Raw genomic sequence first — 24,742 nt, forward strand, 5'->3', positions numbered from 1 at the left:
TAAGCTCTCAAGCTAGATTAGTCGAGACACAACTATACTGATCCGAACACCTGATCAATTGTTGAAAAAATTGTAAGATTGGATCATATATAGGTAAGAGATTTTCAATGTTGGATTCTCCTTCTTGTCTTTTTAGTCTTTGTACCATCTTCAAAGATTAATGAAATTTCTTTTTTGCCATTCGATAAAAAGAAATTGTTTGACATTCAGAAAATGAAACTTGCTTTCAATCATAGTCTAGAGAACTAAGTCTCAACAGCCAGCCGAGGAAATTAAGACACGGAATTTAATCATTAGTTGATTGATGGTTTATAAAGTGGTGAGATCCACATTCTTACATTTCTCCTATAGCTTTTATTTTCTCTCAACACTTTTTCTACGATAATCAGATATTCGGGCCAATTTGTGCGCACCTCAACTTAATTCGAGATTATGAGGTTAACGACCTGGCAAATCCTCCAGTAGCTCTAAGATTTGAAATATTTAGCCTCCATGAATTTTTTTTTCTTCCTCTTAAAACTTAAAAAAGAGAAACATGGAAGGATGTTGCGGCCGGAATCTCAATTCAGAATTGTACAACCGTGATAAAAAGAAGCAGCAAATGAATGGAATTTAATTATTCGATCTGAAAATAAAAAATCATCACAACAAATGCAAACTCTCATTTAAATTAAGGTGCCGTTCCGCTATGGTTCTTATTTTTTAAGTACTTATTTTCTGCTTTACAAGACAAATTATTTTTCTCACAATACATTACCATTTGTTCAAAAAATAAGTAATTATTTTAGTATAGTGGAACGGACCCTTAATCCGCTCTAAATGACACCTCATTCTCAAGTGGATAAATACAAAATGGCTATCTGATAATCAAACCTACCAGGAAAAATAGAATAAACTAATATTTCCCCCCATCCGTCAATCAAACCAACCTTCCTTAGCAAATTCCTATAAACCCATGCAAAGGAAAGCCACTAATCATATATACATTTGGGATATTTAGATAAATATAGTCCTCTGCTCTGTGGTCTGCAGTTTCAGATCCTATATATCTAACCTGTTAGTATTATGTGGTAGATTTGCCAAAAAAAGATAAGAAACAGAATTGTAAAAGAGAAATAGATTTGTGAGTGCTCTTTCTCTCTCTCTCTCTCTGAAATGGCTGTAATGGATGAGGGGCTTACACAGGCTCTGATACCTCTGGCTGCTTTGGTGGGAATTGGGTTTGCTTTGTTTCAGTGGTTTTTGGTGTCAAGGGTGAAGGTTTCAGGTTGGCATGGTTTGGACAATGGGTACAAGGACAAGTTGATTGAAGATGCTGTTGAGCCAGAGGTGGGGCTTGACTCTGATGAAGCTATTGCCAAGTGTGCTGAGATCCAAAATGCCATATCTGTTGGTGATTACTCTCTCTCTCTCTCTCTCTCTCTCTCTCTCTCTCTCTCTCTCTCTCCTATGTTCATGTTGGTATCTTCTTTGTTAGTATGCCATTGCATTGTGATCATTGGCAACAACGGTCTGGTGATTCGGCTTTGAATTTGCCACTTTGCCGACCACGTCGGGCTCGATGTAATTTGTGTTCTCCTTCTCATTCAATATACTCAGGAAAGTGAATGAAACTGGTATGAGCGGTGGGTGTACCTAATTACACAACTGAGAACCACATAAAAATCTCCGTGTCATTTCTTCTGTTATTTGTGGATCCTTTTTTTCGGGTAGAAGGGCTTTCAATTTGGGATACTTATATCAACTTGGAAATTTTCACATATTGCATAAATGGGAAAAAATAACAATACACACCACCAAATACGAATTTTGAGGCTAATCATTTTTACAAGTTTTTGTGGCTCGCTTTATGAGTTTTTGTGGCTCATTTTACGAAAGTGTGTACGGTACACCCTTATGAATTTTGTGCTTACTTTTATGAATTTTTGTGGCCCAATATATGAGATTTTATGGTTGTTTATAAATGAATTTTTGTGGTGTTGTATATGAATTTGTGTGGTGTTGGAAATGAATTATTTTGGTGTTCTATATGAATTTTTGGTCAAAAATGGCGGCTCAAATATATGAGGATTTGTGGTATTGTTTATGAGATTTGGTGGTGTTATTTACGAATTTTTGTGGTGGTGTTTATGAATTTTGTGGTTCAACATACGAATTTTTTTGTAATCAATAATGAGATTTTGTGGTGATATATGAGTTTTTGTGGCTCAAAATACAAATTGCATATCTTATGCTATTTTTTAGGGGTGTTTATTGCAGTCGTTCTCACTTCTCATGTTCTTTTACCAAAGAGATACTAGCTAGTTTTTTAAACCTATTGTTTGTTGCCATTTTTTTTTTATTGGAAAAAGATTTTTTGTTTCTCTAACAATGACTGTTTTCCCATGCTTTTGTTTTGTTGTTCTTGGTTTACATGTATGAATATCTTTTGGGTCTTTTCTTCTGGAGAATCTCTTTGTAAAGAAATTTCATTTGTAGGTCCATTGAAAATAAAGAGAGAATTTTCAACACTAGAAGTTTGTTGTCACTGAGTTTCATCATTCTTTCCCTTTTGTTGCATAATTTTGTCTCCTTTGCTAGCAGAAGGTATATAGGATTAACTACCAGGATGCCTTTTATGTAACAAGTGTTTATGTGTCAACATAGATACTTTTACTGATGATGTGTTTTTTCGTCTTTTCGATCTACCGATTTTTGCTTGATCTGATTCTTATTAGGTCCCCCTGTAACTAATTTGTTCATAACTCAACCTCTGAAAATTATCAAGGTTTCCTTTCCTTTCTTAACTCAATCAATTCTACAAAAAAATATATATATATGATGGTCAATATTGTAGAATGTAGAGAAGGTAAAACCATTGACTACAGATCTTCAATTGCTAAGATGCCTTAATCTGTTTTCGTACTTTTACACATTTCCCTGTTTGATTGAAAGATTTGGAAAGAAAAGGGCGAGAAAATGAGGAAACGGGAAAATGGAGACAAAGAAACAGTAAAATCTACGGATCCTTGCTAGTTATCGGCATATTTTAATTTTTGGAATCAAAGTCTAATTCACAAGTGCTTCTTATGGGGATTAACAAAAGACTGTTAATTGTTCGTTACATTTCAGTTTCTACGTTCAGATGCCATTTTGAACATTTTTCTTTGGTACTGATCCTTTTTTGTAATTCCTATCTCTTCTTTCTATTAATATATATGAATTCCTTTTGCCGATCAAAAACAAAAAAAATGCTCTTAGAAACATCAAGATAGTTACATAGGCATGTACCTTTAAGTGTGCAAGTATGTGCTATTAGACACTTTTCTGCATATCAGCATAAACAATTTTGCGATTGGAATTTTCTGTTTCCGTAAAATCAACTTCTTCTTTGAATGAAATGGATGATTGGTGATGCGTAAAAAGCACTGTTATCTTACTTAGACTGATTTGACGCGTCACAATTTCCCAGGGGCAACATCGTTTCTGTTTACCGAATACAAGTACCTTGGCATCTTCACACTTGCATTTGGCGCTATCATTTTCCTTTTCCTCGGATCAGTTAACGGCTTCAGCACCAAAAGCCAACCGTGCACGTACGACAAGGGTAACCAATGCAAACCAGCCCTAGCCAATGCCTTCTTTACCACAGTAGCCTTCTTTCTTGGCTCTCTTACTTCAGTTCTCTCTGGTTTTCTTGGGATGAAAATCGCAACCTATGCCAATGCCAGAACAACTCTAGAAGCAAGAAAGGGTGTCGGAAAGGCATTTATAGCAGCTTTTCGATCTGGCGCTGTGATGGGGTTTCTTCTAGCTGCCAATGGCCTTTTGGTGCTGTATGTGTCTATTAATGTGTTTAAGTCATACTATGGGGATGATTGGGAGGGACTTTATGAATCTATTACTGGTTATGGTCTTGGGGGTTCTTCCATGGCATTATTTGGAAGAGTTGGAGGGGGTATATACACGAAAGCAGCTGATGTTGGTGCTGATCTTGTCGGAAAAGTTGAACGGAATATTCCAGAGGATGATCCCCGTAACCCAGCTGTAAGTTTTTTTTTATGGATAATCACCCAGCTATAAGTTGTTGAAACTTGAAACCATGGTGGTGAATTGTATTGAGAACCTTAATTTATAAGCTACATATACTCTCCTAAATGTATTAAGTACCTGTATCAGATATGTGACATGAGTAACCGAACTTTCAAATCAATCATGGTATATGTGTGACATGGGTGGTTTGACATCCGCCCATAACAGATTTCCAGCGATTTGAGGTAATCCAATATCTATGCATAGAACTTGCACATTATCCATGAATGCACTTTTTCACCATTGTTTACTCTATAGATAAAAATCGCATGTACAAATGAATATTTTGCTGCTTCCACGTGCCTCTAGATGGGATTAGATGACTCTGTACCACGTCCAATAAACATAGCTTAAATATATCATTTTTTTTTGGTATCATTTCATCCTAATGGGTTGCTGTAAATGTTATCGTACTTTTGCAGGTTATTGCAGATAACGTGGGAGACAACGTAGGAGACATTGCTGGAATGGGTTCAGATCTTTTCGGCTCTTATGCTGAATCATCATGTGCCGCGCTCTTTGTTGCTTCAATATCGTCCATTGGTATCAGTCATGATTACTCAGCCATGTCTTATCCTCTCCTTATAAGCTCAATGGGAATTGTCGTTTGCTTGATAACAACCCTTTTTGCAACCGATTTCTTTAAGATCAAGAATGTGACTCATATCGAACCCACTTTGAAGCGACAACTTGTTATCTCAACCATTCTGATGACTGCTGGGATTGCCATGGTCAGCTTTTTTGCTTTGCCATCAGAGTTTACCCTATACAACTTTGGGACCGAGAAAGCTGTAAAGAACTGGTATATATACCCGTGGTTTATCCCTGATCCCAGTGTTGCTTTTTTTGGGAAATTATGTGATGTTGACTTAAAGATTCTAATGCAGGCACCTCTTTTTCTGCGTGTCCATTGGGTTGTGGGCTGGCCTTGTCATTGGATATACAACTGAGTATTATACCAGCAATGCTTATAGGTGAGTTAGCATCAATCTTTTGACAAATGCCCTTTCTTATGGACCATCGTATGATGTGGTTGGAAATCAAATAGTGTCTTCCTCACAGCAATATATTGATGGTCTGCAGCCCACAAGATTGAGAGACTTGTCTATAAAACAACCAGATCAAAAGGGATTAGGATTTTGGTTCAGCGATAAGTTACAATGTTTTCCTGTTTCTACATTCAGGGAAAAACATAACGTAGTAGTTTGGGAACGTGAAATACGGATTTTAATAACATGATTTTTTGACAGATGAGGTTCTTGTCTCAAATTTGAGCAAAATCAAAAGGTAAAATGACTCATACTTTTATGGACATATCCTGATGACGATAACTTCTTGGTGAATAAAATTGAAGTCTAGTTGTTTATGTGATAAGTTACGCCTTATATTTCTTTCTACTGTATGTGTGTCGCCAAATAAGTTTGACGTGGATCATGAATATTGCATTTGCTAGCATTTTATGAAACCTTTAGATTTATACCCCATAGAGGATACACAGTGGGTACAAACACGAAGTAGGATAGGATCACAAAAGAGAGAGAATATTATTAACTTGCACTATCATGTGACTAACTTGGTTTACAACGGAGAGAGGCCTGGCTATTTATAGGCAGCCAAGACATCTACTTACATCACTACGTGCATCAGCATACAGTATTACAACATAGTTGGCAAATACTATTTAAGCCAGGAAAGTAAAAACCTATAAAGCTAAACCTAAAAAGCCTACAGCAAACATACGGACAATAAAGTAAGATTACACTATTACACCATTGACAAGTAAACATAAATACAAACATCTGCATAGTAAACACTAATAATTTCACCCTTGCCGAAAAAGGCTGAAACTTTATTGTACGCAAAGGGACAGCTGGCTTGAACACATTGGTGTTATTCTGATTCACTCTTTCCAGAAGAGTCTTCAGTCCTGTCTGTGAGGTGATACTGATCTAAAAGATAGCGGATATTTTGGCGCCATTCTTCCGGATAAGTGTCATTGAATTTCCAATTTGCAGACTCATAATGGAGAAGAGATGAGGGGACCTCTATTAGTGCCAATCCATTAAGAGAACACATTGTTTGGGTCATGACAAGATAATTTCCACTGTTGATCCACAATCCTTGAGTCACTGGATATGTTGAAAGAAATATAGTGTGATACTCCTTTCGCCAAGTGATAGAACCATCTGGATTAGGATGACTCCTGTTGTTACGACTTGTCCAGAAAGCAAACTGGAGATCTTCATCTGGATTGCAGGGGGTGCTTCTGAATTTCTGTTGCCAGAATGATATGCTTCCAAAGAGCAGGAGAAATTTCAGGAAGTAATCTTCAGGAGGACGGATCTGACTGAACGCTGCATGTGCCAAGTATACCAAGACGGCTGACTTATTAAAACAGACGCTTATAGTATAGACATCAACTAAGTACCATAAGAGAAGATACGCTTCTTTCTTAAAATGAAAGACATTATGGTAAGAGATCTCAAACGGGGTAAGGAAAGGATAGACGGGATGAAAAGGTAGACCTTTTATGGGACACTCATCAAGACCATATTTAAATATACATAGATGTTGAAGGTTTTGACACATTTGGACACAACGAGAAAGAAGGGTTAACTCTAAAAGATAACACTGGAGGTGGACAGGAAAATTTACTGGATGGAAACAGGAAATCATGGGAAAACAACCAGGGACAAAGAAATGTGATTTTGATTTTGAAAACTGGTTGATTTCTTTTTTGAGTCTAGACAAAAAGTCTGGGAGGACATTTGTTTTTCCTTTTATGTGAATAGCATCAAAACTCCAATTGGAAAACCAATTTGCCCATCTGAGTAACTGTGCCTTTGGAAGGTGTTTCTGTTTGAACTTGAGCATGTTGGGAAAGCTCATCATATCAGTCTCAATGAGGAAATGATGACCGATTAGATGAAACTCAAACTTTTCAATACTCTTCTTGATTGCCAGAATTTCTTTGTAAGTGGAGTGGTAATGAAGTTCTGCTGTGGAGAAAGCACCACTCTTGTAACCACAAATTCTGCGCTTTTGTTCTGTATCTTCTTCCAAAAGAATTGCTCCCCAATACAGATCAGAGGCATCTGTCTGAAGTACTCTCTTCCCATTTGAAGGTATAGTTAATGGTGGAAGGGTTTTGGCTAAGGTTTTGAGGTCTTTGATGGCTTTAGTGCAGTGGGTTGACCAGGGAGGAGGAATTTTCTTTAGTAGAGCTGAGAGTGGGGTACGGTATTGAGCAAGGTTGGGGATGAAATCAGCCATATAGTGAACAATTCCTAGAAATTGCTGAACCTGTTTGACTGTGAGGTTTTCATCTGAAAAGTGGTCAAGCTGGGAGGCTATATGAGGTTGGAGAGTATATTGACCTTTAGAGATATGCATCCCTAAAAAATCAATTTCTGGTTGGGCCAAAAGCATCTTCTTTTCTGAGAGCATAATGCCATGGGTTTGGACAAGGGAATGGAAAGTTTGTAGTAGGACAGCATGGGATTCAATATCTGGGGAAAAGAGTAAGATATCATCAATGTAGACAAGAGCTGTGGATAATATAGGAGCAAATACCCGAATCATGGCCTTTTGAAATAAAGATGGAGCTGTTTTAAGACCAAAGGGCATGACTGTCCACTGAAAGTGGTGATCTGGAATGCAAAATCCAGTTTTGGGACGATCATCGGGATGAATGCCAAGTTGCCAAAAACCTGCTTTCAAATCAAATTTTGAGAAAATCTGAGCTTTAGGCAAGTTTGCAAAAAGAACACTTCTTCGAGGAAGAGGGAACTTATTATCCTACAAAAAATGATTAAGAGGCTGGTAATTGATAACCAGTCGGAGTTTTCCTCTTATCTGCTCTGTCCTTTTGTTTACATAGAATGCTTCACATGCCCACTGAGAGGTTGTGGGTTCAATCAAACTTTCTGACTGAAGTTGCTGGAGCTCCTGAAGAGCAAGTTGGTAATGTTCTGGGTTCATTCCATGATGTGTGGCCTTGGTGGGGTTAATATCTTCATTTTTCTTGAAAGGAAGGGAAATGAAGAAATCTGGGTTTTTCCAAAGCGGGTTGGAACATTTGGTAAGGAACTGGGAATGGGTTTCAGCACAAGAGGTTTGGATTATGGCTTCTTTTATGGAGGAAAAGGTTTTTATGCTGAAAAGGTTTGGTTGAGTGGTCCAAGGTAACAAGTAGTTTTTGTATTTCAATCCTTTTTTGAGCCATGAAACTTTGCTGAGATTTTGGAGGATATCAAAGCCTAACAGTAAATCTTTTCCTGGGAGATCAGAACCATAGACTTGGTGTTTTATGGTGTATCCAGGGAAAAGTTGAATGATAATAGGCTTACTGATTAGAGAGATGACAAAAGTTTCTCCATTGGCTGCTGTAAAGGGTCGGAAACATGACTGCCAGTAGGACCTGGGAAGAATTGCTGGGTTGAGGATAGAGGCTGCTGCACCAGTATCAAAGAAAGCGATAACTGGTATGGGTTTTTCATATTTTCCAAGTAAGATCTGGACCTTGGCTAAAGGTTGAGCTAGCATGATATTTGGAAAACAGAGTGTTTGGATTTCATAGGGGAAGGAATCAGACTCATCAGGGAGATCATCTGATTCTGAAGAGGAATCATCAAAAGTGAATGCCAGGACGGCATCATCTGTTGCTTCATCTTCAATGGAAAATAGGGACTCGACATCAGCATCTTCGAGATCACCATTAATGAGAGCCAAAGAGTTCATCATCTTGTCTCTAGCTGCTTTGTTGGGACACTGTTTCGCATAGTGCCCTTTCTTTCCACATATGTAGCAGCGATCAGACTTTCGCTGTCCTCTGAACTTTTTCTTCTTAAAGAATTTCCATTTCTTCTTTCGTGAGAACTTACGGGACTTGAAAGACTTGGGGAACCTGCCAAGAGATTGAAACTTCCATTTCTGAAAGTGTTTAGACTTCCGGTGTGAAGGACGGCAAGTGCACTTCTTGTCTTTACACTTTATGGATAAGTCTGGCCGATCACAAGCTTTGCCAAGAAGTTTTCCTTGTTCTTCAAGAGTTCTGAGGAATTTCTGATGATTGCACAGTTTCTCTAAAGCAATCAAAGAGTGTTGATAAATACCGCCAAGAGAAATTGAGTTTAGCGTTAATCCTTTTGTCTGGAGGAGCCTTGTTGTCTCATTTCCCAATGGTTCAGGAAGGGAATTGAGAAAAGCTTGCTTGAGATTAACATCATCCATTCCGTTGAGAAGATAAAATCTCTGAGACATACGGTCATAGTGAGTCTCAAGATCTTTCCGTTTGAATGAACAGCATCTCATGCTGAGGTATTCTTCTCGAACGAATTCCTTGGTGTTGTTGTGGTCTCCAAGAAACTCAGTATGGAGGACTGAAATGAATTGGTCAAGTGTTGGCAGCTGCTTGAGTTGTAGTTGTCGGTATTCACCGAGAGCTAAAAACCATTGACGGAGACGGCCAAGAAATTTTGCTGTACACTTAGTAATGACATTACTTAGTGTAGCATTTGGAGAAAGCATAGCTGCAGTACACCAGGCATGAATCTCATAGAGTTTATCCAACCATTTTGAGGGGGGAATGGTATCAAAAGAGAAACCTTGGGTATGGATATTGGCATGGGAGAAGGAATCAAAGGTTGGAATTTCTGGAGGTGTTTCAAACTCAGGATCCTCTTCAATGATAGGAGGGTCCTCAACATCCTCTTCTGGGTTTTCAGGATTCATCATGAAAACATGAGGAGTCGGTATAGAATCAGTAGATTCAATATCTGAATCAGATTCGATGGTTGGTTCGGGAGATGGGGTTTCAGGCATGGTGGCTAAGGTATGTAGCAAGGTGGAGATTGGATTGTTAGAAGGACTAACAACCGGCTGGACCATTAATTGAGGTGCTTTGGAATTTGGGTTAGATGGTGGATCTGTTGGTCTAGAAGAAGTGGAGGTAACCGGTGCTGTAGTAGAGGTGGATGGTGGAGATATGACAACTGGAGGTTGGGTAGGTTTTATCTGGGGCTTTGGGAAAGGAAGTTTTGGTGGAGATGGTCTTTTTGGTGGAGGAAGGAAAGCCGACGGGCTTCCAAAGAGACTGGAGCTTGAATCACCAAATATTGAGGTAGGGTTTAAAGGTAAGGGTTGAGACATTTGAGGATACCCAGAGAAACTTTGTTGGGGATAAGTTGAGAACATATCAAATGGATTTTTCTGTTGAGAATACTGCTGAGCCTGGAGTGAGTGAAGCTGGTTCTTGAGATGCTTCATTTCAGCATCCTTTTGGGAAAAAGCTGCTGAAAATGCTTGGTTGGCATAAGCCATCTGAAGGAGTTCCTGGTGAACATGTTGGATTTTCTGCTGCAAATCTCTGATAAGAAGTTCTAATGTTGACAACTTCTTATGGACAACATTTTCCAAATTTTGCTGAGAGTTAGCAATTCTTTGGAGAATTTGATTTTGTGCTAGAGAATTTGCTGATTGCCAATTTATGGCTGCTTCTGCTGCTGATACTGCTTTGGTACTACCATCAGGGTGAATGGTAGTTGAATCAAGAATCTTATGACGGTGAGTGGTTCTTTCTTGAGGGTTATGATATTCCAATGGAGGAAAGTCTGCATCAGTGAAAGATGGGGATGGGGTGAACATGAAACAACCACTGGGTTGAGCTGAAGGGTCATTTTTGGATGGTAACTTTGGAAAAGGTGGAGATTTACAAGGTATAGGAGTTGATTGGGGTGACTGAGGACAAATGGGACAAGGATTGTCAGACTCATCATCGTCATCTAGAAAACTTTCTTCGGAACATTCATCACAGTTACAGGCATCAAAGTAACAATGACCTGTTTCTGGGTGCTTGAAATAGAAGACTGGAAGACCACTAGATTGAAAATATTTAATTGGAGGTTCTGGTTTAGAACCATCAACAAACATGTCAATCCTTGAGGGAAAGATGACTGGATGGGTTGCAGGTGAGGCAGACGCTTCTCTTGGGAAAGAAATTTCTACCGTGCCATCGGGTTTGGTTTCAAAAAGTGGGTTTGAAGATTGGACAGGTATGGGCTGGTGTTGGTTATTCTCAAAAGCTGTAACCCATTTTTCTGGGAGAAGCTTAAGAAGTTCAGATCTGGAAATTTGTCGGGGTACATGAACACACGAAGCTTGGTGAGGTGCGTTGACAGTTAGGAAAAGGGCTTCATCTGTAGAGGAGGGTAAGGACATGTCAAAGGCATGGTTTTGAAGTCGGTAGGCCATTTGGTAGTGAAGGGTTGCAGCATATGTAGTGGAGATTTGGGAGGCACTACCAATTTGGACTTGAACTTTTAGAGCTGAGAGCAGATGAGGATCTGCTAGTGGCATGTTGAAGTTGGGGTAAAAGGTAAAGATGACAGTTCCAGCATTTAAAGTGGTTTGGACCGTGGCAATACACGCATGCTGATACTTCATAAACCTAGTATCAACCAGAGCAATTCTGGAAGTAATAGGTAAACCTTTTCTGCCATGGAAAGTAACGGCCAATCTGATTGCTCCAAAGTGAAGATGGGTAAATCCTTGTTGTTGCCAAATGCGAGGCAAATCAACTGGGATTTCTAGGGGTAAAAGTTGTTCAGCTTCTGTAGCTGCTATGAAGCACTGATCAAACTTAGAGGCTTGGACATACTCTTTTACTGAGGTTGGACGCTTTGTAGAGAAGAGTTGGGTGACTGTCTTTTTTACAGAGGTTTGTGGACGGACAAAAGCATTATATGGGTTGAGGAAAGGAAGATCAGTAAGAGGAACCTTACTGTCGTCAGGGAGATACTCAAACTCATAGAGGTACTCAAGATTAGAAGAAGAAGTAGAATTTCTACTGGTAGATGAACTTGAAGAGACTAGAGAAGATGTGGTAGGGGAATTGGGTGAAAGCCAACGGTTCATTTAAGATAAAGGCTCTGGGTCCTTCACTTCCGCATACAATAAATTTTTTCTTTTAACTGTAAAATCTTCAACTAATTTTGATTAACAAAATTTCTGTATACTAGGGTAGATAAACCGAGACAAACTGCTTTCTCTGAAGCCAAACGTCTCAAGGTACTTTAACCCACTGATACAAGAATTCTTTCAATCAAAACAGTTAGTGAAGTTTCTGGTGTGGAAGATCCTTAGAAGGCAACCACAGAGCATACGCTTCAATTTCTTTTTTAGGAAAAATTTACCGTAGTATTGGAAAAGAAGTTCCCAGAGGAGGGGGTTTAAGCTAGAATGAAAGACATGGCTCTGATACCAAGTTTTCAGACACACAGTGGGTACAAACACGAAGTAGGATAGGATCACAAAAGAGAGAGAATATTATTAACTTGCACTATCATGTGACTAACTTGGTTTACAACGGAGAGAGGCCTGGCTATTTATAGGCAGCCAAGACATCTACTTACATCACTACGTGCATCAGCATACAGTATTACAACATAGTTGGCAAATACTATTTAAGCCAGGAAAGTAAAAACCTATAAAGCTAAACCTAAAAAGCCTACAGCAAACATACGGACAATAAAGTAAGATTACACTATTACACCATTGACAAGTAAACATAAATACAAACATCTGCATAGTAAACACTAATAATTTGACCTAATCATGCAGTCCAGTGCAAGATGTGGCGGATTCTTGCAGGACTGGAGCCGCAACGAATGTGATATTTGGTTTGGCACTGGGATACAAATCAGTCATCATTCCCATATTTGCTATAGCCGTAGCTATCTATGTGAGCTTCAGTTTGGCTGCTATGTATGGAATTGCAGTGGCCGCTCTTGGGATGCTCAGCACCATTGCTACCGGCCTGGCAATTGATGCTTATGGCCCCATTAGTGATAATGCTGGTGGTATTGCTGAAATGGCCGGAATGAGCCACAAAATACGAAAAATAACAGATGCTTTGGATGCTGCTGGAAATACCACTGCTGCCATTGGCAAGGTAGGCTGCTATTTATATTTAGTTTTCATGAACATGATGTGGCAGTTTCCTTTATTGAGGAAATTAAAGTGTGCTTTGGTGCAATATCGGAGGTGCTAGAAGTATTATTTTTCTGGTGTGTTGGTCATTCATTGTGGCTGGATTTAACAAGGGAAAGGAAAATAACATGGAACCAAATAGATTTAGCTTCTCTAATCCAGTGTCTTCGTATGTGTTCCTAATACATTTCCTTTTCCTCCACAAATACCACTACAAATCCATGATCCAAACATGGCCTTGAAGTATGCATTGGTTATGATGACCTTGGTGTAGGTCGGAACCACCGAGGATTTTGTAAATCAACCTATCCTAGATACCCTACAAAGTTGGTATGATGAGTTAAAAACTAAAATGGCAGTTTTTGGTTCACTGGAAGCTGGAATAGAATGGTCATTTCCTTGGGACGCTCACTCTGACGTTCTGTTATATAGAACAGCTGTAAACAAGAGATGGAATTATCATTCACCCATTAGGTGAATGGCCATTCCATTCCTCTCCAAAATCATTCAGCAAATCAAACACTGTCTAACTGTGGAATTCTAATGAAACTTTTCTCATCTAACCTATATATATAATCTTTGAGGCTACTGATTTATCCGGGAATATAGATAGGTTGCATTTACAAACCATAATTGCTCTCCTGTTGTTCCTTTCTGGTGGTTGACTGAAAGTTCACTCGGATGCACAAATTTACATTCACACAGAGGTTAAGCTGTGATGTGTAATTAGAAATCTCGAAACTTAGAATACAATTTTCACAGTGAGCAACAAATTGCTGATATGTTGACCCTGTTCTTCTCAGGGATTTGCAATTGGATCAGCTGCTCTCGTTTCTCTTGCTTTGTTCGGTGCTTTTGTGAGCAGAGCAGGAATCAATTCCGTTGATGTGTTGACTCCAAAGGTCTTCATCGGGTTGCTTGTCGGTGCAATGCTTCCATACTGGTTTTCAGCAATGACGATGAAGAGTGTGGGAAGTGCAGCCTTGAAAATGGTTGAAGAGGTTCGCCGACAATTCAATGATATTCCAGGGCTTATGGAAGGAACAGCGAAGCCGGACTATGCATCTTGTGTCAAAATTTCAACCGATGCTTCACTCAAGGCAATGATCCCACCTGGTGCTTTGGTTATGCTTACCCCTCTGATAACTGGAACCTTTTTTGGGGTGGAAACACTCGCTGGTGTGCTTGCTGGCTCCCTTGTTTCTGGTGTGCAGGTAGATTTTTGGTTGAAGATCCTTATTTTTGGTATTTTTATCTGGAGTCATTCTTCCATTTCCAATTTTTTATGATTTTTTTTTTCCAGAAATTCTGCTTTGGTTTTTCATATTTTTTGTTGAAATCCATCAACAAAAAAGTTGAGAAATTCTTCTCTGTTTTTCATAAATTTTTCTTTTGGGTTTTTGCTGAAATCCCATCAAGCAACCTATTTTTTTGGTTGATGTTGTAGCTCTGAGGTGATTCTCAAACATTTCCATGATTCCTTTATATTCTCAAGCTTGTTTTTAATTTGCATATCAGTACATGTATTCCATAGTGATGCTCAAAATGATTCTTTGATCAATGGTGAACCTTAAACTTTTCTTTTTCCCTCTCTCTAGGTTGCTATCTCAGCTTCTAACACTGGCGGGGCATGGGATAATGCAAAGAAGTACATCGAGGTATCGTTTTTCTTTTTGGTAATTGATTCATTTCATAGCAACAAAACCAGGCCGACGGCATACAACTCAAAGGGTAGGACTGCACTCCGGCACACCCTAATACAACAAAAGCAACCCAACCTACTAAACCAAAAGAACTAGAAATAAAAACAGTCACAGCAATGAATCATTAGATTTTCCTAAATGCTATCTACTCTTGCAAATGCTACGGATACCAAATTTATATACTTCATAAAGTACCGAATAGACAGCAATAGTCGTGGATCCACTATGTCTATCAGATACTCTATGCTGTATCCAAACCCGGCACCTGTTGTAATGCCATTAGTTTTTTTAGTGCCACTTATTCCATAATTCGAGTTCTCCATTTCGTTCTTGCTTTTGAGTTGAAACCCTCCATTTTTCTTTTCCCTATCTGTAAAATTGAATTGTGATTTTGCTATTTTGATGCGATTCCTCCAGGCTGGTGCTACTGAACATGCTCGTACGCTAGGACCCAAGGGGTCAGACGCTCATAAAGCTGCTGTTATTGGTGACACGGTTGGAGACCCCCTCAAGGACACTTCTGGTCCATCCCTCAATATCCTTATCAAGCTCATGGCAGTTGAATCACTGGTGTTCGCTCCGTTCTTTGCTGCACACGGGGGATTGCTGTTCAAGCTGTTCTAAGATAATGAAGGCACATTGCCTGTTAACTTTGTGGAGACAGTGCCAATAACTGAGCTTGCCCTGTATATGGTAGTTGAAAACGGATTAATTAATTTTTGGTGTAATTCAGGAATAAATGTTACGGCCTTCTGATGTAAATTTAGTTTTGTAATTTTCGGATGTTTGTATCAAATGTGCTGGTTTTCTGATGTTTATTGCGGAAGCAAGGTGTAATCAAATGTTATAAAAACGAAAAAGCTCACTAGTTTGGCGTTCTTGGTTCTATCTAGCCCATGAAGAATATTGTAGATTGGTGCTCATGCCTTGTCAGTAGCGGCTCAAGATATATTTTTCTTTTTCTATTTTTATACGAATGGCCAAATATCTAGAACAAGTATAATGTTTTGAGTTGACACGTAGAGGTCACGGAGCCATGCCCCGTCATGGGTGACATGTGGGCTCAAACGTAAGACATGTCTCCACCCCTCGTCGAAGAACCTTTTTCTTGACCTTGGCATCGAGGACGCAGGCATCCTCGATCCAAATGGCACCTCGATATCTCAAGATAGAAGATGGCCCTCGGAATACTGGGGTAAACTCAAGGGCATAGTACCCGGTTTTGGGCTAACAATTAGGGCCGTAGCACCCTGTGTGAGACATCCGGAGGGTATGTGCATAGGTGACTTCCCCTCCTCGAGGCGGATTCCCTTGATTTGACTACCTAGAAACTGAGACAAAGATACAAGACGACCAGAACGAACAGATTCTATCACCGAAATCAGGTCAGATCATAGCCTAGCCGTGCAGGGTGACCATCATAGGGCCTCGGAGTGGTGTTGCCGCTGTACATCCGTAAACAACGATCTCCTCTAAGTGGAACTAAACTACCCCTTTTCGTGTTTCAAACACAAACATTCTATAGATTTTTGTCTTTGCTTACCTATTAAAACTTCTATACGATGTTTATTTGGTCGGAATACGAATGGTATGTTCAATGATGGTATGCACGAGTGATTCAACTGAACTTATGCCGAAGCTTAATTTGTAATACCACACTTTTCAAGTTATGGGCAGAGGGGAAGGAACCTTGGGTCGAAATCCTATTAATTGCAGCTTTCTTAAGACATTCTTAAGACATTCGGGAAAAGCATGAAAAAATAAGGCTCAAATGGTACGACTCCTCTTTCATCCCAAAATAAAATGGTGATCTCGTAGTTCTTGACACGCGAAAGATGTCTTTGTAGGTGCTCCATTTTTTTCCATTGAGGCCAAGGCATTTCACAATTTTAACCTATTATCACAAATTTGACCCCTTAAAATTCTTAAATTCTCCGTAATACCCCTCTAAAATTGGGTACCATCCACGTATTTTCTGCAGAAATTATTCTTTCATTCGGTCTTTCTTTACCCTGACCCCCACCATGCCAAAATCCCCTCCCCGAAGTTGTTCATTGTCTAATGTTTTGTGACCTACTATGGCTATGTAATACGCCGAACAACTATCCTTCTCTCTTTTCTTTTTTCTTTTTTTCCAATTGGTAGCTTTCTTTATTCGTTGAACAACTATCCTTCAAATGCCGGTATTGTAACAAGATCTGGTCCGACTGAATTTATAATCTAATCTCCTGTCTAATCTAATAATTCGAACAAGCTGTCTATCAGCTCAATTTCTCCTTATCAGAATGCCCTCATATCCTTCCTTCTGCAAATTATAGGCAGGCTGAGTGATCATTACGTACCCTTTATTTAAATTATGAGTTTTCAACAGCTTCCAAACCAAGCATCCAAAAAACAAAAAAACACAATGAGTGCCGGCCCACTACCAAGTTGAGTATATTTTATGCTATCGATTCTTCTCTGCATTTATTTGCCTTTAGTTTATTAAGTTTCCACTATGAGAAATTGTTTACAACCCATTTGTAAGAGTATGTATACCCACAGTCAACGATTCTTCCTCCTCTTTTTTTTTTTTGCCCCATTTGTGCCAATTAAGCAATATTATTTTGCCTTCATCATGTAAAAAGCTGCGGGTACCGACAGCTATTGCACAATCGGTAATCATCCATCGGTGGCTGTAGAAAGACTCTTACTACAAGGAGCTTTGAACTTCTTTTTTGTCACCGTATCACCGGGTTAAGGGTGCTCCTTTCCTAACGAACTCACCCATTACATTAAGCACAAACGTTCCGGTACTCAAGGGGTGGCTGCATTCAAATTGGATATGGCAAAAGCATACGATCGAATAGAGTGGAGCTATTTGGAGATGGTGATGACACAGTTAGGTTTCTATCAAAAATGGATTGGATGGGTTATGGAGTGTGTGAAGGCGGTCTCTTTTTCCATCACAGTTAATGGGGAAGCAGGGGATACTTTCTATCCAAGCCGAGGGATCCGCCAAGGGTGCCCTCTCTCCATATTTATTCCTCATGTGTAGAGAAGGCTTCACAGCCCTGTTTCACGACTTTTTTAGCAGAAGACTTATGCATGGATTCGGATTAATAGCCATTGTCCTATTATCTCTCATTTATTATTTGTGGATGATTCTATTGTATTTTGTCGTGCCACAGATCAGGATTTCGAGGCTTTGTCTCAGATCCTTGGTTCCTATGAAGCTGCCTCCAGTCAAAAAGTAAACAAAGAAAAATCTTCAGTGTTTTTCAGTCCTAACACTCCTATCCAGTCTCGGTATCTTTTATCAGCAAAGGTGGGCATATCGATGGAGGCATACGGGGCAAAACACTTGGGACTTCCAGTGTTCCTTGGGAGCTCTAAGCGCGATCTCTTTCAATACATCAAAGATAGAACAATAAAGCGTCTGCGGAGCTACAAGGAGTCCAAGGTTAATCAAGCGGGGCGTGAAGTTTTGTTGAAATCAGTTCTTTTGACGCACCCTAATTATGCTATGTCGTGCTTTCGGTTGCCTAAAACTCTCTTGCAGCAAATTTCATCCAAAATAGCGAGATTCTGGTGGGGTTCTAAGGAGGGAGAATGGAAAATTCACTGGTTCAAGTGGGAAAAACTGAGTAGGTGTAAAGGTGATGGCGGCTTGGGGCTACGAGATTTGGAGACTTTTAATCAAGCTCTGTTAGCTAAACAAGGTTGGAGACTAATTTCTGGTGCATCCTCTCTATTTAGAATTTTTTTTAAAGGAAGGTATTTACCCCATACATCATTCTGGCATGCCAATGCTAGTAACACTGCTTCATGGGCTTGGAAGAGCATAGTCTGGGCTCTGGAATTGATTGACAAGGGATGGAGATGGCAAGTGCGTTCCGGGAAAGATATACATGTTTGGGAGGACTCTTGGTTATCCAAGAATACATAGTTCAGAATTGATAGAACCACACCAAGAAGAAAGGGCATTGAGAAAGTTGCAGATCTTATTGATCCTGATACAAAGTCTTGGAAGGTTTTTCTGATACGTGAGACCTTCAATCATGAGGATGCATATGTGATTCTTTCCATCCCTATCAGTTATACCAGCCAGCGAGACCGTAAAATTTGGCACCCATCCCGGAATGGAACTTTCTCAGTCAAGACAGCTTACTGTTTAACAAAAGAAGGTTTTTCTGATACGTGAGACCTTCAATCATGAGGATGCATATGCGATTCTTTCCATCTCTATCAGTTATACCAGCCAGCGAGACCGTAAAATTTGGCACCCATCCCGGAATGGAACTTTCTCAGTCAAGACAGCTTACTGTTTAGCAAAAGAAGGCTTAAGTTCTCGTCGCGACCTTCAAGTAGGGCAAACAAGCTCTTCGAATGTATTACCTACAGTATGGAAGAAGCTATGGGGACTATCACTCCACCCAAAGGTGAAGATGTTTATCTGGAAGTGTTTTAATAATGCGGTGGCAACAAATTCAGCACTGGTGACACACAAAATCAGACTTCACCCAATTTGTCCTCGTTGTGGTATAGTGGAAGAATCAATTGTGCATGTCCTTTAGTGTGAGGCTGCAATCAAAGTATGGATTCACTCTCCATTTTGGCTAAGACCTGAGGAGCTACTCGAGTGCAGGCACATGGTTGATTGGTGGGAATGCATCTACGATCATATCACATAGTTTTGTCTGCCTTCTCCTTTTTTAGGTATGGCTTTACTTTACTGTGGGTGGATTTGGCGAGCAAGGAACGACTTTATTTTCAATGGAAAAATTTGGGCAACGGATGCTGTTAGTAGGAAAGCGCAAGGGGATTTTTATGAATTCAAGGACGCAAATATTAGGGTCCCCCATCCTCCTTCGAGTCCCTTACCCCTGGGAACCTTGGTATGGTAGCGACCTGAGAGGAATGTGCTGAAGATAAACGTCGATGCGGCGGTTTGCAGGAGCTCAAGTACTATTGGCATAGGGGCAGTGGCTCGAAGAGACGATGGTCGAGTTATTGGTATTTTTCTAGCTCTTCATGCTGGGATCAACTCGTCCAGAATTGCGGAGGCTTTGGCCATTCAGGATGGGTTGAATTTGGGGATTGCTCTAAAATGTCCTAAGGTGCTTATTGAATCGGACGCAGAGGCGATTGTGAGGAAATGCGATGATGATCAAGACCGTCCCTCCGATATTGCAGTAGTTATTCATGATTGCTTAGTCTTAAAGAACTCATTCAGTTCATGAGATTTTGGTTTTGTTAAACGTGATTGTAACAGGGCTGCACATTGTTGTGCTCAGAAAGCCCTTTCCAATGGCATGTCCGGTCTGTGGACGTCCATTTTACCCTCATGGGCTTTGCATCTCTCTGATGTTTAGGCTTTGCCTATCAAATGAATAAAATTCTTCTCACCTTTTGTCAAAAAAAAAAAGGGTGCTCATTCCCACTAGGTTAAACGTACCAAACTCGGGTTTTATATTTTTGAATCATAGAAAGTATAAGAATCATATTGTTACCAAAATATACAAGTAATCTCTACCTACTAATTTCTTTCACCAATAGTCGAGTATTTTTTTTTTTTGATAACCAGGTGTTCGAACCAGCTTACGCTCACTTCGTCGAGTGGTTTTAAGAATAATTATTTCTTATGTATCAAAATTGCTATTTTTATTGTAAAATAGTTTTCATAGTACTTTGACCCTCCTCAGAGCATTGTAGGTTGGGGTTCTGCGTGAGGGGTGCTTACGTGTAAATCTACGAGAGATGAAGAGGTGCGATTGGTTGATGATTAGAGGAAGGAATAGAGAAGTGATCCAGTGGGGTGAAGGAAGGAACAGGAGGACAGAAGAGACAAAGGCAGTAAGTCCCTCATCTTTCCGCGGTAGGCAGTGATTAACTTTCTCTAAATAGACCGGATGAGATCACCTTTTCTTTGGGGAAGAATGTTCTATTTCCTCAAATTTAGTGCTCACCACTTTCTCTCTCTAGGAAAAGTTAGTTTTGTCAAATCAGGGGGAATGTCAGGGGTATTTATAAGGCACCTGGGCTTAGGTAAGACCCATGATGGCGCTCCTATAAAATCCTGACACGTGTCCCTCTGTACCTCCAGGTTGTGGGGGGGTCACTGCAAACGAGCGAGGTCGTAACCCACGACGATCGTTTTGTCTCTGGGTTCTTCGGGGTCCTACCTTTTGACCTAGAAGGGAACCCTTGACTATCTAATAACAACATCTTTCCATCTGTCTTTGAAGGGTCCACGACCCGACCACAATGGCTTTTGTGGGTTATTTAGTGACAATGTTCTCCTTCTACAGCGGGACCTCGCGTGCTTCCCGCGTGGCCCGGCTCGCATGGGTCCCTGCGCCGCGTGGCTTTCTACCACATGGACTCTTATGATTGCCCATTCAACAAGTTTTCTCCTAAGTCAACGGGTCAAATGGTCAACCCTTTGCCCCCAAGTCCCTGCCACGTGTCGGTCAATGGTAGGCCGGTCAATCAGTCTTCTCAGGTCAACGATGGATGATTTGACTGCACCTACAAGCATCCACAGTGGAATAACCAAAATCATAGAGTTGCTAAAGTTAGCAATGTTTTTTCAAAAAAGTGCTCACATTGACACAGTGGCATAACCAAATTTCACAATCTTTTAGCAACTCATCAAATTTGGCTCTTGAATAATCAAAACTAAAAACTTTTTGACATTAACCAAACCTTCCATGTAACGACCCAAATTTTCACGTCAATTTTTTTTTAAACATTTTATTATAATTCTTTTACTAAAAACCATTTTAACATTTATTAAATTGATTATATTATAATTTAACCTTAGGAGCTAGCCATTAAAAACCCTTCGATATCATAGGATTTTTATTTTTATTCTTTTCATATCTTGAACCTTGATATTCTTGTACCCAACTATTATAGAACCCTAGCTCTACTTCATAATCCTAAAAAATCTGGGATAAGATTAGATTGGATTTTATTAGATATGATTAAGATAAGATTTTATTGGATTTTATTAGATATTATATATATTTTGTTGGATATTAGATGGATTTTGTTGGATATTATAAGATTATATAAGATTTGATTAGATATTATTAGATAATGGTAGATTTCTTTGAATATGATCAAGATACACCAAGATTTTATTAGCCTCCTATAAATAAGTCTTTCCCCCACTCTACACACCGCACCTCACTTCACTTCTCTTCTCATTCCAATGGTTAGCTTAGAGAGAGAGAGAAAGAGAAGAGGAAAAAAAATAGCTTGAGAGTTTAGTTTATAAATAGTTAGTGATGTTTTGAATGGTGGATATTGGCAGGCTAGTGGTGAATATTTTAAGGCATTGATTCATAGATAAAACGGCCAGGCATATTTGAGGTAATCCGAGGAGTATACGATATGCTTTCTACTTCCGGAATCCTTTCTTCACTCTCATCTTTGTACTCCTTTTGATTATCTCGTGGTTTTTATTCAATCCTATGGAATATTGTTGAAAGTGGAATAATTGGTTTCGAATATGATGTTGTTGAATGAGTACTATAGAATTGTTTAGTACAGGGATCGAGTGAACTCATGCACCAATAGCCTATCCAATAGCCAGAATGGGTCGAGGATGACTCGGTGAGAAATGTATTGGGGGAGTGTCACTGGTCATGTACTAAGGAGGACATGGTATGAGGTCCCTTGTGATTGTTGCTTGGACACGGTGGTCGATTATCGTTTTTTGATTCCACTTATGAGCTTTGCTATTATGTTGTATCGTATACTTCCCGGATAATTTCTTTTTCAGGTGTGGAGCTAGATTAGTGGAAATTAAATCGGAGCATATAAGAATTAATTTGGAGAGGTATTGGAAGAGTTGATATATTTGGAGCATCTAGAAGATTATTTAGAAGGCGGCTTAAGTTTATTTTTGGTGATGTCATTTACTTATGGAGAAAATAGGGGCCTAGAAGTGTTTGAAATACAATATATTTTGGAGTTTATTTTTAGAAAATAACGGGGCGTTACATTCTCTCTCTTCATCTCTCTCTCTCTCTCTCTCTCATATTTTTAATCTCTCTCATATTTTTAAAAGAAGTTTTTTTTTGCAAAAACTGTAAAATTATTTTTTATTAGATTTTTTTTTAAAACTGTATTTTTTTCAAAAACTTTTATTTAAAAAAATGCATTTTTTTCAAAAACTATTTTTTAAAACTATTTTCTAAAAGTATTTTTTTCAAAATAAAAGTTTTAAAAAATTATTTTCTATTTCTAATAACCTGTTTTTATTTGTTTGAAAACTATTTAAATTTTTTTTTTTTGCGTTTTATATGGTGACAATTTTTAAATTTTTATAGGCTAAAAATGTTGCGTGACAAGTTTTGATTATTCAATTTTGATTATGCTATTGTGGACATCTACATTGCTAACCTTAGCAACCTTTTAAATGGATAATCAAAAGATGATGTGACAACTTTTGATTATTCCACTATGGATGCTCTTAGAGCATCTGCATGTGCCTCGCTACTGTCCTCGTGCCACTAGAGTAGCGAGTAATTGTGCAAGAATCCTTCATGCTTCAGCCTCGCTGTTCATTGGATCAAATTACAAAAGCTACAGTCACTTGTTTGTAGAGACGAGGCACTGTTCAAGGGTTAAACTAGTATTTTATTAATTTTTTACACCAAATCCATTCCCAACAGCACTCTGCCAAAGGCCCTGTTTGAACCACAACAAATGGGCAATAAATTGATAATATTTGCGGAACTCATTTGTGGGCTATATGCTCGGCAAAATTCCCCGTCTGTATTTTTTTATTTTTAGTTTACAGAAAGGGGAAAAATGGTTGGTTCATTTGAGAGTCGCCACCCGGATTTTGAAAAGGATTAACCCTGAGAAACCGTTTATTTGAAAAAATGTAACTCTTTTGCCCTTTGAAAAGGTTTTGGTCGAAAAACAGAGAGTTTTGGGTTCGGGAGCCAGGTTACGAGGGGGGAAGGTTTTGTTTGGAAAAGCACCCCCCTTGCCCGATAAAATCGGTCTCTACTAATATTTGTGGGATTTTGAAAATCATTTTATTGCCCAACTTTTAATGCCACATAAAGCAATTTATAGCACGTAAGCAATTTAATTGCAGAAGCATAAACAAGCAGTAAATATAAACAGATAGGCAGGCACGTTAGGAATATGCTAATAAGAGAGAGCTAATAGGCATACTTTGAATCAAAATATTTAATTACAGAAAATAACTAAGACAACATTCTATACCACAAAAAACTCCACCGCACGGTAGAAGTAGGTGTCGTACGGTACTAATCTTTGTGGCCAATTTTGCACTCAAATCAATTACAGCATGTGAAAGTTTTTAACAGATAGAAATACTAATAAGCAGGCTTTAATTGATCACATAACAGCAAAAAGCAAATAACGACTTTGTTCCACATGATACACCACCGTACGATAGATGTATGAACCGTACGGTACATGCTCTTGTGGCCAGCAGCTTAAAGCGAACTACAGGGCATTTAGAGACCTAAACAGGCATGTAAGCACATGCATGAAGTAAACTATACTCACGTTGAAAACATGGCATGTGACTGATTCATTCCATGAATTTAACTAGCATGACACGTGTTGCTTTAAACAAAACATGAAATAGCATGGCATATTATACTAAAACAGAAGAATGAAAGAAGCTGCAAATGAAACTGTTCCCCTGAAAACCCTCCACCGTGCGGCAGTCATGTGTGCCGTACGGTAGAGATAGGTGGGATACCAACTTTGATTTTCATGCAGTATTTGAACCATTCAAACCCGAGGCTGGTATAAGGAACCAATTAAGGCCATTTGGTCCCACTTAGAATACAAAAACAAAAAGTTTATACCTTCGGAATGAAAACCTTCCTTCGGAGAGTTGCGATTGATGTGGTGGCCCTTCTTGTGAATTTGGATGAGCGGGGGAAGCTTAGGTACACCGTAGTGACAAGGTATGAGACTTGGCTTTCGATTTGGTCACT

At 39.2% G+C, this 24,742-nt stretch overlaps 1 protein-coding gene across 1 annotated transcript; it reads left to right on the plus strand.

Moving 5' to 3' along the window:
* Nucleotides 1–926: 926 nt before the first annotated feature.
* Nucleotides 927–15,648, plus strand: LOC131325628 (pyrophosphate-energized vacuolar membrane proton pump 1-like). Its single transcript, XM_058357964.1, has 8 exons — nt 927–1,393; nt 3,452–4,026; nt 4,494–4,873; nt 4,959–5,045; nt 12,691–13,021; nt 13,863–14,273; nt 14,658–14,717; nt 15,180–15,648. The coding sequence occupies exons 1-8, from the start codon at nt 1,156–1,158 to the stop codon at nt 15,384–15,386; spliced, it is 2,289 nt and encodes a 762-aa protein (XP_058213947.1). The 5' UTR covers nt 927–1,155; the 3' UTR covers nt 15,387–15,648.
* Nucleotides 15,649–24,742: the final 9,094 nt, after the last annotated feature.

Source organism: Rhododendron vialii, chromosome 5a (assembly GCF_030253575.1).
Source record: "Rhododendron vialii isolate Sample 1 chromosome 5a, ASM3025357v1".
Classification (NCBI taxonomy): domain Eukaryota; kingdom Viridiplantae; phylum Streptophyta; class Magnoliopsida; order Ericales; family Ericaceae; genus Rhododendron; species Rhododendron vialii.

What these genes read in the sequence shown, in the direction of transcription:
- LOC131325628 (XM_058357964.1), top strand. Translation starts at nt 1,156, where the DNA reads ATGGCTGTAATGGATGAGGGGCTTACACAGGCTCTGATACCTCTGGCT. An exon ending in CCACTGCTGCCATTGGCAAG is followed by an intron (nt 13,022 to 13,862) that starts GTAGGCTGCTAT and finishes TGTTCTTCTCAG; the next exon opens with GGATTTGCAATTGGATCAGC. An exon ending in CCCTTGTTTCTGGTGTGCAG is followed by an intron (nt 14,274 to 14,657) that starts GTAGATTTTTGG and finishes CCCTCTCTCTAG; the next exon opens with GTTGCTATCTCAGCTTCTAA.